The sequence below is a fragment of the Musca vetustissima genome, unplaced genomic scaffold (genome assembly GCF_032173495.1).
Source record: "Musca vetustissima isolate MV318-11 ecotype Yass unplaced genomic scaffold, APGP_CSIRO_Mvet_v1 utg12500, whole genome shotgun sequence".
Lineage (NCBI taxonomy): Eukaryota > Metazoa > Arthropoda > Insecta > Diptera > Muscidae > Musca > Musca vetustissima.
In genome coordinates, this window is record NW_026876208.1 from 57108 (window position 1) to 75937 (window position 18830).

The 18830-nt window shown below is 33.5% G+C and overlaps 1 protein-coding gene across 1 annotated transcript in view; it reads left to right on the forward strand.

Moving 5' to 3' along the window:
- Window positions 1–18830, forward strand: part of LOC133338768 (acetylcholinesterase) — an 84364-nt gene that overhangs the window by 27109 nt on the left and 38425 nt on the right. The window contains exons 5-6 of the mRNA XM_061546873.1: window positions 1789–1931; window positions 18570–18719. Coding sequence (XP_061402857.1) covers window positions 1789–1931; window positions 18570–18719 — 293 coding nt within the window. The remainder of the gene's footprint in view (window positions 1–1788; window positions 1932–18569; window positions 18720–18830) is intronic.

Below are 18830 nucleotides of genomic sequence, written 5' to 3' on the forward strand. Positions count from 1 at the left end.
TCTAGGCTCAATTCAGTACGTTATACCAAATTTCGTGCAAATCGAAAGATATATAGGGACTTTGGTGCACCATTTACATGAAATCGGACGAAACTATATATGGGAGCTATATCTAAATCTGGACCGATTTTCATGAAATTTGGCAGACTTCACTCTAGGCCCAATTCAGTACGTTATACCAAATTTCGTGCAAATCGAAAGATATATAGGGACTTGGGTACACCATTTCCATTAAATCGGACGAAAATATATATGGGAGCTATATCTAAATCTCGTCCTTGGGCCAAACAAATGAGCTGTGCCAAATTTCATCCAATTCGGATCATAAATGCGACCTGTACTTTGTTTACAATTTAACATGGACAGACAGACGGACGGACATGCTTAAATCGACTTAAAAAGTGATTCTATGCATATTCTCCAAAGGAACCATCGGTCTATCTCGTTTCCTTTAGCTTGTTACAAACATATGCTCAAAGACATAATACCCTGTACCACAGTGTGGTGAAGGGTATAAACATCGGGTCTAAAACCAATATTTCGATGAGGCATATTTTCATCGCATCAAAGTGTATATACCCTCATTAGCCATAAGGCTAAGGATATAAAAATACCCGCCTTTAGGAGCCTTGAGAAAATATTCATTGAAAAATAAATTCTATAAAAAATCCTCTGAAAAAATATTCTGTGCAAAATCTGAGTCTGATTTGGACCTCTGGAAAATTTTTCTTTAAAAAATCCACGCTACGAAAATATTCATTAAATGATGAAAAACAGCCAGCTTCGGTCCACCGAAAAAAAACCTAAATAATCGAAGTCTTACTTTATAAATCCACGCCTTAAATGGTCCTTGAAAATTTGTTATTTAAAAAATCAACGCCTTGTATGGATTGTCCCCGCTTATAATGGTCCTTAAGCACTCCCCGCAAATGGATGATCCTGGAATAAATATTCTTTAAAAAATTCTTAGGTCCCCCTTTTAATTTTCAACAATACATTGAAATTCGTAACGCTAAGATTTGAGCGGTGGTATATTTTAGGGAGACGAAAGTCCTTGACGAGTATATTGAGAAGGACATGAAACGACATTTTTGTAAAATATTTGGATGTCAAAAAATCTGTCTTTTTGTAAACTAATTACCGGCAAACAGCCTAAAAACTGATTGGAGAGAGAAGGAGAATATGTTTTACAAAAATATTTCTCATTCGATTCCTCAAATGTAATCTGCATTGGATCAATCGAATTTTTGGTCTCCATTACATATATATTCTATTGTTCATAGGAACCTTTATAGGAAGATCTACATCTCTGCTATAAAATATTTTATGGATTTTTATAAGAAAACCTACGAGCTTCTTTGTACTTTTAAATCTTCTTATATTCAAAATATTTTGGTTTTATGTAGAGAATACCTTCTGACCTATCGGAAAAAGAATATATGGCTGTAATTTGGTATTTCGTACCAAAAAATATCAATACCGATCCCCGTTTTCGTATAGCCCCAAAAAGGCAGCCCCAATATTCGGTATTTTGAAAATTTAAAACCTATTTTTCTGGGCATTTTTCGGTGTTTTCAAGATCTCTCTATTAATTTTAGATATTTTACTATTTATTCATTTTTCTATCATAAGCTTCAATTTTTACTATATTAAAATATATCACTTCAACTTTAAGTCTCTGTTCATTTATTATTTAATTTGAAAAATACAATTTTTGTCTCTTTACAAATCAAAAACCCTCCGTTTAATTATTGCGTGATTATAATTGCTGTTGTTTTTGTATTACAGGTACATATTTTCTACTCTATGACTTTATCGATTATTTCGATAAGGATGATGCGACATCATTGCCACGTGACAAATACCTAGAAATCATGAATAATATTTTCCAAAAAGCCAGTCAAGCGGAACGAGAAGCAATTATCTTCCAGGTGAGTGACTATGTTTGTAAATATTTCAAAGATGATTATTTGTTTCATTAGTTAATTAAAAAGGATTTATTTTCCGAATAGTGACACTCCGCAATGAACAAAAACAATAAACATATCTGAAAGAGATAATTTTGCACAATGGTGTTTATTATATGTAATGATATGGATGGTTAAAAACAATATTTTTTAATGTTTATTAAATTTTTAATAAACTCAATTTGAATTTAAATAAATTTTCCATCAAAATCCTAGAATCCTCACTGAGTTACTCAAACATCTAATTTGGAAAATTGGTTATTTTTTCATTTACCCCAAAAATAATTCTTCGTTGCACTAATAGCTTTTTCATTCGAATAAAATTACATTTAAATGCTTCTTTTGGGACTTGCAATTTTAAATTGTTGTTGTTCAACTTTTTTATTTCGCACTACAAAAAAAAAAAAAGCGGAAAACCGAACGATAAAAATTGCCATTATAAAAATATATTATATGCAACGACCACATAAATTAAACGTGTGTCGTTTTTTGTACAGAGTGAAATACTGAGGAAAATGCATTTTGTGCTGCAAAAAAATCAGAGTTTTATAGGAGAAATGGCTGTAGTGAATATTTGCCTACCTTTACGTATGTATGCACATATACATGCACACTGTGTTAAAAAGGATATCACGATGTGTTGGTCGATAGGGCAAACTAGCATTCACAATTTTTGAATTAAAGTTGTAAAGATTTTGCAATGCATTTCTGTATTATGGTCAAAATCTACAACCTATAGCCAATACAAGGCTTTACGATCTCCTAAGACACCTCCTGATTCCCTTCTGAACATAACATCTCGACATTGTGGTTATCTATGCGAACCCATTGCCTAAATTTATAACAAATAAACTGGAAGCTCTGATTGGTATTTTTTTCTACAAGTCCATTTATAAGGAGTCTGCCAGATTTCCCAAAAGTTATTTTATAAGAGGACGCTTTTGTTTCATATGTGAATACCAAAAGTCTTCTACGACAATATGAAATCCCTTTTGTTGATTTTCTACAACTATACGGAAAATATGTTGTCTTCTATAAAAACATTTCTATAAGACAATTTGATCATATTATGACCTATAATATGTGATCCTACTTTTTGTCCACACAAAGAACTCTTGGTCTTTTGGTCTACATTTCGACTTCTAGAACAAGGTTTTCCTTTATATATAATGAGCCTATTTTGTTTCTATAACAACATTATATAAGAATATGTTTCGTAGTTCTATAAAAACACCCTTTGATTATCTTATGACCCATAATAAGTGGTCCTTCTTTTTGTCCACACGAAGAAATCATGGTTTGTTTTAGGAAGGAAGAAGTCCTTGGAAAATATTCTTTAAAAATCCATGCCTGTAATAATATTCCTTACAATTTCACGCCAGTAGTAATATTCCTTAAAAAAATCCACCCCTATAAAGACAATATTAAACATATTCCTTAAGATATCAACGCCCACAAAGACCCTGTAGGAAATAATCTTGAAAAAATCTACACCCATTGTAGTCCTTAAATAAATATTCTTTAAAAAATCTACACATGTTGTAGTCCATGAAAAAATATTCTTAAAAAAATCTACACCTTTTGTAGTTCATGGACAAATATCCTTTAAAAATCTTGAAAAAAAATCTACACTTATTGTAGTCCAGGGAAAAATATTATACAACTATTATAGTCCAGGGAAAAATATTATACAACTATTATAGTCCAGGGAAAAATATTATACAACTATTATAGTCCAGGGAAAAATATTCTACACCTATTGTAGTCCTTGAAAGTCCACGCCTGTATTGGACCTTGAAAAAATATCCTTAAAAAGTCCACGCCTGTATTGGACCTTGAAAAAATATCCTTAAAAAGTCCACGCCTGTATTGGACCTTGAAAAAATATCCTTAAAAAGTCCACGCCTGTATTGGATTGAAAAAATATCCTTAAAAAGTCCACGCCTGTATTGGACCTTGAAAAAATATCCTTAAAAAGTCCACGCCTGTATTATTGAAAAAATATCCTTTAAAAAGTCCACGCCTGTATTGGACCTTGAAAAAATATCCTTAAAAAGTCCACGCCTGTATTGGACCTTGAAAAAATATCCTTAAAAAGTCCACGCCTGTATTGGACCTTGAAAAAATATCCTTAAAAAGTCCACGCCTGTAATGGACCAATAAAAAAATATCCTTAAAAAGTCCACGCCTGTATTGGACTTTAAAAAATATCCTTAAAAAGTCCACCTCTTTAAAAATATCCTTAAAAAGTCCACGTCTGTATTGGACCTTGAAAAAATATCCTTAAAAAGTCCACGCCTGTATTGAACCTTGAAAAAATATCCTTAAAAAGTCCACGCCTGTATTGGACCTTGAAAAAATATCCTTAAAAAGTCCACGCCTGTATTGGACCTTGAAAAAATATCCTTAAAAAGTCCACGCCTGTGTTGGGCCTTGAAAAAATATCCTTAAAAAGTCCACGCCTGTGTTGGGCCTTGAAAAAATATCCTTAAAAAGTCCACGCCTGTGTTGGACCTTGAAAAAATATCCTTAAAAAGTCCACGCCTGTATTGGACCTTGAAAAAATATCCTTAAAAAGTCGACGCCTGTATTGGACCTTGAAAAAATACCCTTAAAAAGGCCACGCCTGTATTGGACCTTGAAAAAATATCCTTAAAAAGTCCACGCCTGTATTGGACCTTGAAAAAATATCCTTAAAAAGTCCACGCCTGTATTGGACCTTGAAAAAATATCCTTAAAAAATCCACGCCTGTAATGAACCTTGAAAAAATATACTTTAAAAAGTCCACGCCTGTTTTGGCCCTGAAAAATATCCTTAAAAAGTCCACGCCTGTAATGGACCATTAAAAAAATATCCTTAAAAAGTCCACGCCTGTAATGGACCTTGAAAACATATCTTTAAAAAGTCCACGCCTGATTGGTCCTTAAAAAGTCCACGCCTGTATTGGAAAAAATATCCTTAAAAAGTCCACGCCTGTATTGGACCTTGAAAAAATATCCTTAAAAAGTCCACGCCTGTATTGGACCTTGAAAAAATATCCTTAAAAAGTCCACGCCTGTATTGGACCTTGAAAAAATATCCTTAAAAAGTCCACGCCTGTGTTGGGCCTTGAAAAAATATCCTTAAAAAGTCCACGCCTGTGTTGGGCCTTGAAAAAATATCCTTAAAAAGTCCACGCCTGTGTTGGACCTTGAAAAAATATCCTTAAAAAGTCCACGCCTGTGTTGGACCTCGAAAAAATATCCTTAAAAAGTCCGCGCCTGTATTGGACCATGAAAAAATATCCTTAAAAAGTCCACGCCTGTATTGGACCTTGAAAAAATATCCTTAAAAAGTCCACGCCTGTATTGGACCTTGAAAAAATATCCTTAAAAAGTCCACGCCTGTATTGGACCTTGAAAAAATATCCTTAAAAAGTCCACGCCTGTATTGGACCTGTATTGGACCTTGAAAAAATATCCTTAAAAAGTCCACGCCTGTATTGGACCTTGAAAAAATATCCTTAAAAAGTCCACGCCTGTGTTGGGCCTTGAAAAAATATCCTTAAAAAGTCCACGCCTGTGTTGGACCTTGAAAAAATATCCTTAAAAAGTCCACGCCTGTATTGGACCTTGAAAAAATATCCTTAAAAAGTCCACGCCAGTATTGGACCTTGAAAAAATATCCTTAAAAAGTCCACGCCTGTATTGGACCTTGAAAAAATATCCTTAAAAAGTCCACGCCTGTGTTGGGCCTTGAAAAAATATCCTTAAAAAGTCCACGCCTGTATTGGACCTTGAAAAAATATCCTTAAAAAGTCCACGCCTGTATTGGACCATGAAAAAATATCCTTAAAAAGTCCACGCCTGTATTGGACCTTGAAAAAATATCCTTAAAAAGTCCACGCCAGTATTGGACCTTGAAAGAATATCCTTAAAAATATCCTTAATATCCTTAAAAAGTCCACGCCTGTGTTGGACCTTGAAAAAATATCCTTTAAAAAGTCCACGACTGTTGGGCCTGAAAAAAAATATTCTTCAAAAAGTCCACGCTTGTGTTGTACCTTGAAAAAATATCCTTAAAAATACCACGCATGTGCTGGACCTATTCTTTAGAGAGTCTACCCTAGCACAGTCCTTAAGGGGACCCCCCCCCCCCATTCTCGGGGTCAAAATTTTTTTGATTTAATTCGATTCTACACTAATTCAAGAATGTCTCTACAAAATTTCAAGTGAAAATCTCGAGAACTATTGAAGATATAGCCGATTTTTTTTAACATGGTTTTTGGTCGAAATTCGGCGATTTTTCAAAAATATTTTTTCAATGGTCCGCCATTTTGTTAATTTTAGAGCGAAGTCAATAATCCTAGTTCATACCAGAGCCAGACATGTACTCTTTCTAACACCATTGGAATTTTCGGATTCCGATGTTCCAGTGAGGAGTTATCATGCCCGCCATCAAAAATAAGGACTTTTCTTTAATTACAAAAAACAACAACAAAACAATAACAAAATTTTTTTGTAAATTATTTTTCTTCTTTATTAAATATTCAAATATATATGTGCAAAGTTACAAACCTTAACAAGCATTGGTATTGATTTGCCAGCCCATTGAAAATCTTGAAAAATTAAAATCGAGAATGGGTGGGGTTCCCTTAAAATAATATTCTTTAAAAAGTCCACGCTTATTTGAGCCCTTCTTAAAAATATTTTATTGTAGACCTTTAAAAAATCCACGCCTGTGTTGGATCTTGAAAAAATATTCTTTAAAACCTCCACGCCTGTGCTGGACCTTGAAAAAATATATTTAAAAAGTCCACGCCTGTGTTGGACCTTGAAAAAATATCCTTTAAAAAGTCCTCGCCTGTGTTGGACCTTGAAAAAATATCCTTTAAAAAGTCCACGACTGTTGGGCCTGAAAAAAAAATATTCTTCAAAAAGTCCACGCTTGTGTTGTACCTTGAAAAAATACTCTTTAAAAATACCACGCATGTGTTGGACCTATTCTTTAGAGAGTCTACCCTAGCACAGCCCTTAAAATAATATTCTTTAAAAAGTCCACGCTTATTTGAGCCCTTCTTAAAAATATTTTATTGTAGACCTTTAAAAAATATTCTTTAGAAAGTCCACCCTAGCATAGTCCTTAAAATAATATTATTTAAAAAGTCCACGCCTATGTTGTACCTTAAAAATACTCTTTACGAATACCACGCCTGTGCTGGACCATGAAAAATATTCTTTAGAAAATCCACCCTAGCATAGTCCTTAAAATAATATTCTTAAAAAAGTCCACGCCTTTGTTGTACCTTGAAAAAATACTATTTAAAAAAATCCACGCCTTGTGAAGGTCCTTGAAAAAATATTCTTTAGAAAATCCACACTAGCATTCTTAAAAAATTCACACTCCTTGGGAAAATATTCTATAAAAATCGCTATTGTAGTCTATCGAAAAATATTCGTTAGAAGAAGAGCAGAAATAACATAATAAAGAGAGCATAGAACCGTCCATTTAGTCTATAGAATTGATATGCCTATAAAAATACTAACTTCTAATATTTCCCTTTCTCTGGCTGACAGTCATATTAGTTTAAAGATCGCCTATGAAAATCTGACCATTGAGGATTTCACTGTAGAGATTCACTACAGTTTTACAAAAAAACTACCGTCCATTGAATTCAATGGGTTTTTAAGTGACCAACCATTCCCCAAATGACAATGTCCAGCACAAAAAGCACTTAACAGGGACAATGGAGAGACACATTCCTGATGACTGGACAATGTTGTTAAGAGTCAAATTATTGTATTCAAATATGAAAAAAAAAAATATCGCTTTACGCTGTGCGAACACCAAAGCCCTAAATGAAGCTGTAAATGCACAATGGGATGCAACACAATGCAAAGTGACATTGATGGCGACACATGATGGGGTGTTATTGGCAGCTTGTAATTGAGTTGTTTCCGTCACACTTTGCTGTCGTTTCAGTCGATGTGTGTCTCTATGTGTATCTGTACATTTGCATCTTGAAAGTTCTGAACCACATTCGATAGTATCAACACTATAGTAACACGGCATTTTATGTCATTGTGTGCAATGGATGAGAAAAAGGAAATGGGTAACAATTTTAAATGTTGAATTCTGCGAAAACGTTATAATGTCTGGGCAAGAGCATCGTTGATCGAATGTGAATGCGAATATCGAATACAATAAATCCCTTGTTAATTATTTTGTCACAAAAGTGAATACATTTATAATGACATTTACAAGTGACAGCTAAGTGACAGAGCAACGGAAACGTTGACGACTTTTATTGCCGATTGCAAAGAGTTGTTGCGGCACCACTTGATGCATTGATAAATGTTAAATTTTTGCTTTGAGAGGATTCTATATTATAGACCATGGTTAAATAATTTCTTAAATAATAACAGTAAAAATAGTAAGCTGTGAAACCCCTTGGAGATTCTTTGCTTTGGAAAATCCATGGTTTATAAATCCATCATCTAATTTAAGTTGAAAAATATATTCTTGAATAACCCATTTAGTTTGAAAAATATTTACATTAGGGGACGCTCACCCCATTATCGGTTTGAAAAAAATTAATTTTGTGTTTTATTTCGAACCTACATTAATCCAAGAATGTCCCTCTAAAATTTCAAGTGAAAATCTAACAAGCCTTAAAGAAGGTCCCTCGAATAAGTACACTCTGATTTAACTTGATAAAATAGTATCCAAAATCCACGCTCCAATATTCCTTCAATAAATATACCTTACAAAAATCCACGCTCTGATCCATGGTGATGAAAATTAAAAAATCCACGATGTAATCTAAGTGACAAAAAACATTTCTTCAAAAATCAACGTCTATTATTTTCATTAAACACATTCCTTCAAAAATCAACGCATATTACTTACTAACTTACTTAGCTGGCTTGTTAAAGATCGGTTGTTCCATAAGCCGAGCTTAAACCAGTAAGGAAAGTAGTAAAGTCGGACGGGACCGACTATATGATACCCTTCACCACTTTGGGTATATTCAACAGATGAATCCTAATATATGGGGGCTATATCTTACATCGGACAAACTTTGGGTCTTTAGTGCACAATTTACCTAAAATCGGAAGAAAATATATATAGGAGCTATGTCTAAATCTGAACCGAAATGTAGCACATATCATTCTAGACTTAATTCAGTACGCCATGCCAAATTTCGTGCAAATCGAAAGATATATATGGACTTTGGTGCACCACTTACATTAAATCGGACGAAAATATATATGGGAGCTATATCTGGACCGATTTTCAGGAAACTTAACACATTTCATTCTAGACCTAACCCATTACTCTATGCCCACTTTCGTGCAAATCGGAAGGTATACATTGACTTTGGTGAACCATTTACATTAAATCGGAGGAAAATATGTGTAGGAGCTATATCTAAATCTGAGCCGATATTCACGAAACTTAGCAAAGGTCATTCTATACTGAATTAGGTACGCTATGCCAAATTTCATACAAATTGGTACACCATTTACATTAAATCGGACGAAAATATATATGGAAGCTATATCTAAATCTGAACCGATTTTCAGGAAACTGAACACAAATCATTAGGCTGTGCAAAATTTCGTGCAAATCGAAAGATATATAGGGACTTTGGCGCAGCATTTATACTAAATCGGACGAAAATATATAGGGAGCTATATCTAAATCTGAACCGGTTTTCAGGAAACTTAACACACATCATTCTAGACCTAAATCATTAGGCTGTGCTAAATGTCGTGCAAATCGAAAGATATATAGGGACTTTGGTATACCATTTACCTAAAATCGGACGAAAATATATATGGGAGCTATATCTAAATCTGAACCGATTTTCACAAAACTTAACACACATCATTTTAGACCTAGTTCATTACGCTGTGCTAAATTACGTGCAAATCGAAAGATATATAGGGACTTTGGTATACCATTTACTTTATATAGGACCAAAATATATATGGGAGCTATATTTAAATCTGAACCGATTTTCACGAAACTTAATACACATCATTATAGACCTAAACCATTAGGCTGTGCAAAATTTCGTGCAAATCGAAAGATATATAGGAACTTTTGTGCACCATTTACCTTAAATCGGACCAAAATATATATGTGGGAGCTATATCTAAATCTGAACCGATTTTCACGAAACTTAACACAGATCTTTGTAGACCTAAATCATTAGGCTGCGCAAAATTTCATGCAAATCGAAAGATATATTGGGTCTTTGGTGCAACATTTACATTAAATCGGACGAAAATATATATAGGAGCTATATCTAAATCTGAACCGATTTTCACGAAACTTAACACACATCATTGTAGACCTAAATCAGTAGGCTGTGCAAAATTTCGTGCAAATCGAAAGATATATAGGGGCTTTTATGCAACATTTACATTAAATCGGACTAAAATATATTTGGGAGCCAAATAAGTGACCTATGCCAATTTTCGTAAATGCGACCTGTACTTTGTTCACAATTTAACATGGACAGACGGACGGACAGACAGACATGCATAAATCGACTCAGAAAGTGATTCTATGCATATTCTCAAAAGGAACCATGTGTCTATCTCGTTTCCTTTTACCTGTACCACAGAGTGGTGAAGGGTATAAAAAGATTTCCAAGCGAGTCGGTTTTGTGCGCAACTCCTTCAATTTGAAAGACCATGTTCCAAAATATTGTATTCTACTTGGTGATTCCATCTAATTCGTTAATTCGTTAAATACCTCGAAGCTGTAATTCTCAAGTTCCACAGCTGGTACGAGTCTACTGGATGTCTTGCGCGTTGATACCCTCTGCTTTGTCTTCTCGCTATTTACTGACTTACATACTTCTCAATTTGTTCAAAGGTGGCTGTTAGCGCTCGCAATGTTCGACCCATTATATCGATGTCATCGGCATAACCAAGTAACATATGCTGTTTGGTGTACAGAGTGTCATTTCTGTTCACCTTTGCGTCTCTTATGACCTTTTCCAGCAGGATATTAAAAATATCACAAGACAAACTGTCACCTTGTCTGAATCCTATTTCAGTATTGAAGGGCTCCGATAGGTCCTTTCCGACTTTCACTGCTTACCTTGTGCCACTTAAAGTTATCCTGCGTAGCCGTATTAATTTTGCAGGAATACCGAACGCAGACATGACTTTAAACACCGTTGAACGGATAGAGTTTCTCTATTGTGCTATATCGCACCTTTGCTGCTACATTAAGACGAGTGCGAACCTTGTCTGCTACAACGTAGTGGTCCTAATCGATATTCGCTCGATCGAACGTCTAATACATTGGATGAATGCCTTCCCTCTATCACAACATGATCAATTTGATTTGTCGTTGCTTGATCAGGAGAAATTCAGTTGGCCTTGTTGAACCTGGTGCTGCTAACTACCATTTTAGTTGCTGCGGCGAAATCAGTTAACCTCTGCCCTTGACGGATGTTGCTTCATGGAGGCTGAATTTTCCGACGATGCGCCCAAAAAGCAAGGGAGCAAATGGGACTGATGTAGAAGAACTTTGCTTTTATACGGATTATAGCAATTCGCTCATATACTGAAGTAAATCTAGAGACGAAATCTTTTATTCTCCTGTTAACCATAAATCCGCAGCCAAATTCATGTCTCGTTTCATGGCAGCTATAATACTGGGCGTAATCATCTGATTTACTTACGCCAGTCCCTTTTCCATCGCATTTCCTGTAAGGCAATAATATCGGCTTTGTACTTCTTGAGTACATACGCCAAAGCGAAAACTTCGCCTGTTCTGTACAACGTGCGCAAATTCCAAGTGCAGATTCGCAGATCGTGGTCCTTTATACATTTGCGGGGGTCGTCAACATTAGTGGGGTTTGGTTTTCTTTTTCTTTGTTTTTTTATAGTAGGAGGGGTAGTCCGAGTGTGGACAATTAACCCGACGGCTCAACCCGGCGTAAAAGGGAACGAGATAGACATATGGTTCCTTTTGAGAATATGCATTGAATCACTTTCTGAGCCGATTTACGCATGTCCGTCTGTCCATGTTAAATTGTAAACAAAGTACAGGTTGCATTTATGATCCGAATTGGATGAAATATGGCATAGGTTACTTATTTGTGTTAAGTGTCGTGAAAATCGGTTCAGATTTAGATATAGCTCCTATATATCTTTTCTTCCGATTTTATTTAAAGACCCAAAGTTTGTCCGATTGTCACACAATTTTGTACAATGAAGTATAGTTAATATAAGCTAATCTCTGGCAAGTCTTATTGAAATCGGTTCACATTATATATATATATATATATATATAGATTGTTTATGGATCCATTTTCGTGTTTATGGTCCTTCAACTTCTGTTTGGATTCCTCTGTTGAATATACCCAAAGTGGTGAAGGGTATCATATAGTCGGCCCCGTCCGACTTAACTACTTCCCTTACTGTTTTTTTTTATAGTTCTGAAGGGTGAAGTCGCGGCAACGCCTATTATTGTCATTAAAAATATTCAGTAAAAAAATCCACGCCTATTACAGTCATTGAAGAGATATTCTATAAAAAACACGCCTTGTGAAGACCTTAAAAAACATTCGTTAACAAATCCACGCCTATTAAAGTCCTTGCAAAAACGTATTGAAAAAATCCACACCTATTAAAGTCCTTGCAAAAATATTCTATAAAAAACCACGCTACGTCTTTGAAAAAATATTTTTTGAAAAGTCCATGTGTAGTCTTTAAAAAAAAATTGTTCAACAAATCTACGCTTACATTTTAATCGTCCTTAAATAGATAATTTACAAAAAGTGCCAATGTAAAATATTTATTTAAAATCAACGCTAATGGACCATGAAAATATCCGGAAAAAAATTCACCCTAAAGTTCTCATAACCCCTGAACAGTATTTTATATAGCCATATACAATTTTAGATTTTTTATTATTTCTAAATCCTTTTTCAATATTACTCTGCCCAGTTTCTAATACACAAAATTCAATCATATAGTATGTAATTGACACATGATTTCATTTAGTAATTGCAAAATAGAATTAGAAATATTGTGTGTGTATTTACATTTCAACAACAAAACCGTCTGTCATTTCAAATTGTTATTCATTTTTTTTTTTTTTTGTTTTCAATTAAATAACTAACCTAGTTTTTGGGCTTATTTTTATCAAATAGAATTCAATGCTGCCGCATGTCATCAATTTTATCTGCCATTCCAATAACCAATGAACATGAACAATTTTGTACGAAATTTTAAATGTTCACATCTGTGTGCTCTCTCTTTCTCTGACGTTTGACATTTGAAATGATGCCGAATGATGACTAACTGGTCGGTCTATTTGCCCAATTGTGGTTAATATTATCCTGGGAATGGTTTGAGGTTGTAGTTATACTAACAAATCTCAACACACACACAATTTATAGAACGCATAATTTAATGAATGCTGATGGCAAATGTTTAAAATATGAACATGGGCAATTTTTGCAATGTGTGTAGTTGTAATTCGATTTTAGCCTCATCAATGTTTCCTTTCGGCCAATTGTTTGTTAGGATTTATTTATACTAACACAAATGTATGTACATATATGTTTGTATATACCATTTTATAGTTGAATTTGTATTTGATTATCAAACAAAATATTAACAATGAAAATGTGTTGCATTAAATGGACTCGTTATCCCTTGACAGGATTTCACCCGGATTGCTGAACTGATTGTGGGGTTTCCAACGAATGTTTTTTGGTAATCACTTCGGATATTTATTTAGGAAGTATGTAGGGCAAATTAAAATATATAAATACAAAATTAAAATAATTTCCAACAATCAATTTGTAAATTTTGAATGGTAAAAGCGTGATTTTTTTAATATTTTTGTCAAAGATTATTGAATTGGTATGGAATATTTGTTCTGTTACTTTTTTCAATAAGTAACAGAAACGTGGATTTTTAAAAAAAAAAATACATTTGTCCATTGACGAGCACATGCTTGCCTTTTTTAAAGATTTTTTTAAAAAAGCAAGAGAACAGTCGATTTAATTCTTTTCAAAGACTTCAATAGATATAGATTTTTTTAAAGGAAATATTTTTAAGGATATTTTTTCGAGAACTGCATTTTTATAAAAAAATATTTTTAAAGAATTGTACTAAGTGTGGATTATCCAAAAATATTTTCAAAGACTATAATAGGGGTGGATTTTTTAGAGAATATTTTTTCAAGTACTATAATGGGTGTTGATTCTTTAATTAATATTTTTTAAGGACTATAATATGCGTCGATTTTTTAAATTGTTTTCAACGACTATAATAGGCGTGGATTTACACAGGCATTTTTTCCAAGTCGTGGATTTTTAAAGGACTTAAATAGGCATGGTTTTTTTAAAGAATATTTTCTCATGGTCTATAATAGGCCTGGACTTTTTAAGAATATTTTTTCAGAGACTATAATAGACATGGACTTTTTAAGAATACTTTTCTAAGGAATATAATACACGTGGATTTTTTAAAGAATAGGGCTAAAATAGGCGTAGATTTTTAAATAATATTTCTCCAAGTACTGTAATAGGCGTGGATTTTTAAATACTATTTTTCCAAGTACTGTAATAGGCGTGGATCTTTTAAGGAATATTTTTCAAGGACTATAATAGGCGTGGATCTTTTAAACAATATTTTTTCAATGACTATAATAGGCGTGGATCTTTTAAGGAATATTTTTTCAAGGACTATAATAGGCGTGGATCTTTTAAGGAATATTTTTTCAAGGACTATAATAGGCGTGGATTTTTAAATAATATTTTTCCAAGTACTGTAATAGGCGTGGATTTTAAAATACTATTTTTCCAAGTACTGTAATAGGCGTGGATCTTTTAAACAATATTTTTTCAAGGACTATAATAGGCGTGGATCTTTTAAACAATATTTTTTCAATGACTATAATAGGCGTGGATCTTTTAAGGAATATTTTTTCAAGGACTATAATAGGCGTGGATCTTTTAAGGAATATTTTTTCAAGGACTATAATAGGCGTGGATCTTTTAAACAATATTTTTATACCCATCACCACACTGTGGTACAGGATATTATGTCTTTTTGCATATGTATGTAACAATCAAAAGGTTCCTTTTGAGAATATGCATAGAATCACTTTCTGGGTCGATTTACGCATGTCCGTCTGTCTCTCCGTCCGTCAATGTATTTTTGGGAACAAAATAGGGGTAGCATTTATAATCCGGATTGGATGATATTTGGCACAGTTCACTTATTTGACCCAAGGACGAACCCTATTGAAATTGGAGAAAATTGGTTCAGATTTAGATATAGCTCCCAAATATAGTTTCGTCCGATATCCCAATATGTGTGTGATTGGGACAAAATTATGCACAGAGTACTGAATCAGGTCCATACATATGTATGCGAAGTTTTGTTGGAATCGGTTCAGATTTAGATATAGCTCCCAAATAGTTTCGTCCGATTTTTTGTGAATGATGCACCAAACTCTAAATATTTGTAAGATTCAGACAATATTTTGCACAGAGTACTAAATTAAGCCCAGACTGATGTCTGCGAAGTTTTGTTAAAATCGGTTCAGATTTAGATATATTTTCCATATATAGTTTCGTCCGACTTTTTGTGAATGATGCACCAAACTTCAAATATTTGTCCGATTGAGACAAAATTTTGCACAGAGTACTAAATTAGGTCCAGACTAATGTATGCGGAGTTTTGTTGAGATCGGTTAAGATTTACATATAGCTCCCATATATATTTTCGTCCGATTTTTGATGAATAATACCCCAAACTCCAAATTTGTCCGATTGAGACAAAATTTTGCACAGAGTAGTAAATTTGGTCCAGACTAATGTATGCGGATTTTTGTTGAGATCGGTTCAGATTAAGATATAGATCCCATATATAGTTTCGTCCGATTTTTGATTAATGATACCCCAAACACCCAATATTTGTCCGATTTGAACAAAATTTTTCTTATATATTTTTCTTTATGAGGATTTATTTGGCATATATTCAAAGGAATTGAAAATTTAAACCCACTCGGTTAACCAAATCCGGTAAACGACATTTTACAGGTTTTTATTGACGAACACAGGATTTTAGATTTTTTAAAGATATATTTTTTAATAGAACCAAAAGAACCAAAATAAATATAGATTTTTTAATACATATTTTTTTAAGGACCAAAATAGGCATAGATTATTTAGAGCACATTTTGTAAGGAATAGCACAGAATTTTTAAAAATATATTTTTTTCAAGGACCAAAATAGGCATAGATTTTTTAAAACACATTTCTTAAGGACTAGCACAGGCGTGCGATTTGGAAGGAATATTTTTCCAAGGACCAATTAAAGTGTTCTTGTGAAAAATCCACACATTAAGTAGGAATAGGAATATTTAAAAGAATACATTTCAAAGACCAGGGAATATTCAAACGAATATTTTCCCAGGACCAGTATTAATTTTCTTCCATCGTTTAGACCAAAATAATTGTTGTTATCAATAGATTTTAACTAAAATGTGTTCAATTATTTTTCTATATTTCATAGCCATAATCGTTTTATCAGATATCTATTCTGCTTGCATATCGTCAATTACTCACTCAAATTGCCAATAATGCCCACCAATAATGCCCTCTACATCCTCCCCATTCCACTTCAATTACAGTCGAGCCAACAGCTCGGTGTAAATTATGACTCGATTGCCTGACGACGCAATGACGTTAAACATATTAGTCTGAATGCATTTTAATGTTATCGCTCATCGAAATTAATAACTCTAAATGACAGAGGATTAAAATGTGGACATGTGAATGTTCATGTTCATATTAACGGCAATGCAATTGTGCACATGTGTGTGTGATGGTGTGGTGGCTAATTTTAAAATGGAGTTGTCTAAATCGGTATCGCTGAATGTTGTCGAGTTAATCCCCTCGAGTGATATCTAATTGTTGTAGGCATATGCACGACCAGATTAGATTCGCGTTAATGTTATAGGGGAGGTATGGAGGCCGACAGGCAGTGTTGCCAATTTAGCACTTTTAGTGCTAGATTTAGCACTTTTTAAACTCGTTTAGCACCAAAAAAATCGCTCTAGCACCTAGCACTTTTTTTAGCATTTTTAATTTGTTCCAAGATTTTTTCAAAAATTTTAGTATCACTTCGAAAAATTGTGGTTTTTCGATTTCACATTGACGTTTCTGTATGTTTTACATAGTGGATTTGATTTTCCAATGTTTTTCCAGTGATTGGAGAAGTATAGTCGGACGGGGCTATCTATATGATGATGATATGAAACTACTACAAGACTTAAATTTTCTGCGAAACTAATTGCCATGTCGGTGAAAAATTCTGCGAGTTATCCACCTCCTGGGTTATAATAATACTACAATATCAGAACATAACAAGTAAACATGATTTTAAGTTTGGCCCATCCGAACTTTTTATATCCTCCACCATGAGGATGAAAATCAAAATGTCTAAAATTAATGGGGCCTCCTAGTAGAAAACTCATGTTATGATAGAAATCCCCATATTGGCAGGTACAATATTAAGCCGGGTATGCCTTAATCGATATAGAATTTTACTCTGATCGAGAATATATATATGTATATGTCTCCGGTGAAAATTTCGACGTGTTGCAAAAGGAATGACAAATTTAATATAGACTCCACCTTATGGTGGAGGGTATAAAACACTGTGAACAATTTAGTGTATATAAACCAATATAATTTAAATAAATTTAAAGGTCAGCTTGACTTCTCTTGGCAAGAAAAAATGTCATAGAATTTTTTTTAATTGTCTTGCTAAAGCCTTGGCTCATTTAATTAAAAAAAATATCAAAGCAGCCATGGTTTTCCGTAGAGTAGATTTCCGTATTTATTGGGTTATTGGTGTTCGGGTTACAAAGGCGGCATCAAGAAAAAAACATGACGATCCGTATACTAAAATGTGCGTCCAGGACCAATATTTCGTGACGTTACAAGCTGTTGTAACACATATACTTATAACATCTCCACAAAATATTAAATATAATCAAATTTCTTTATATTAATTTTTAGCACTTTTTTCTGGCACTTTTCTAAAATTTTTAGCACTTTTTAGCATATTTTTCAACAAAATCTAGCACTTTTTCTCAATCAAGTTTTGGCAACACTGCCGACAGGGAACTTATTCAGGATGAGGAATATATAATAAGCTAACAGGGATTAGGGAACACACTTTTATATAAAAGCAAATTGTGTTTATAGAAAATGATACATGCAATGTCTTCCGAATTAAAAAAATCGTAGAAAAATCGTTTGAAAAAAAGTTGGCACGTTTCGTATCTGGTGGGAAATAATGGGAGGAAAGTTAAAATTTAAATCGTTTTTCAGGTATTTAGTGTTTGTTTACTTCCATTGATTATGTTTTAATTAAATGTCATAATCATCCGTATTAAACTACCTCATCAAAAATTCACGACATATTAATTATTATTTTTTTAATAGCTTTTGATTTATTTACGATTCGCAATTAATTGCTATTAATTTTAAATGGTAAAAATTGCTATCAATTATTTGATATTAATTTATATAAATAAATGTGTTTTATTGCATTTCATTGCAGTACACAAGTTGGGAAGGTAATCCCGGATACCAAAATCAACAACAAATCGGACGAGCTGTTGGTGATCACTTCTTTACGTGTCCCACAAATGAATATGCTCAGGCATTGGCCGAACGAGGTGCTTCAGTACATTATTACTATTTTACACATGTAAGTACATAATTATTGCATACATATTTAGATGTCAGAGAGAACACAGACTATATTTTGACAAATACTCCAAAAGGAATAGCAAACTTCCTCACCCTTTTATCAAAAGTC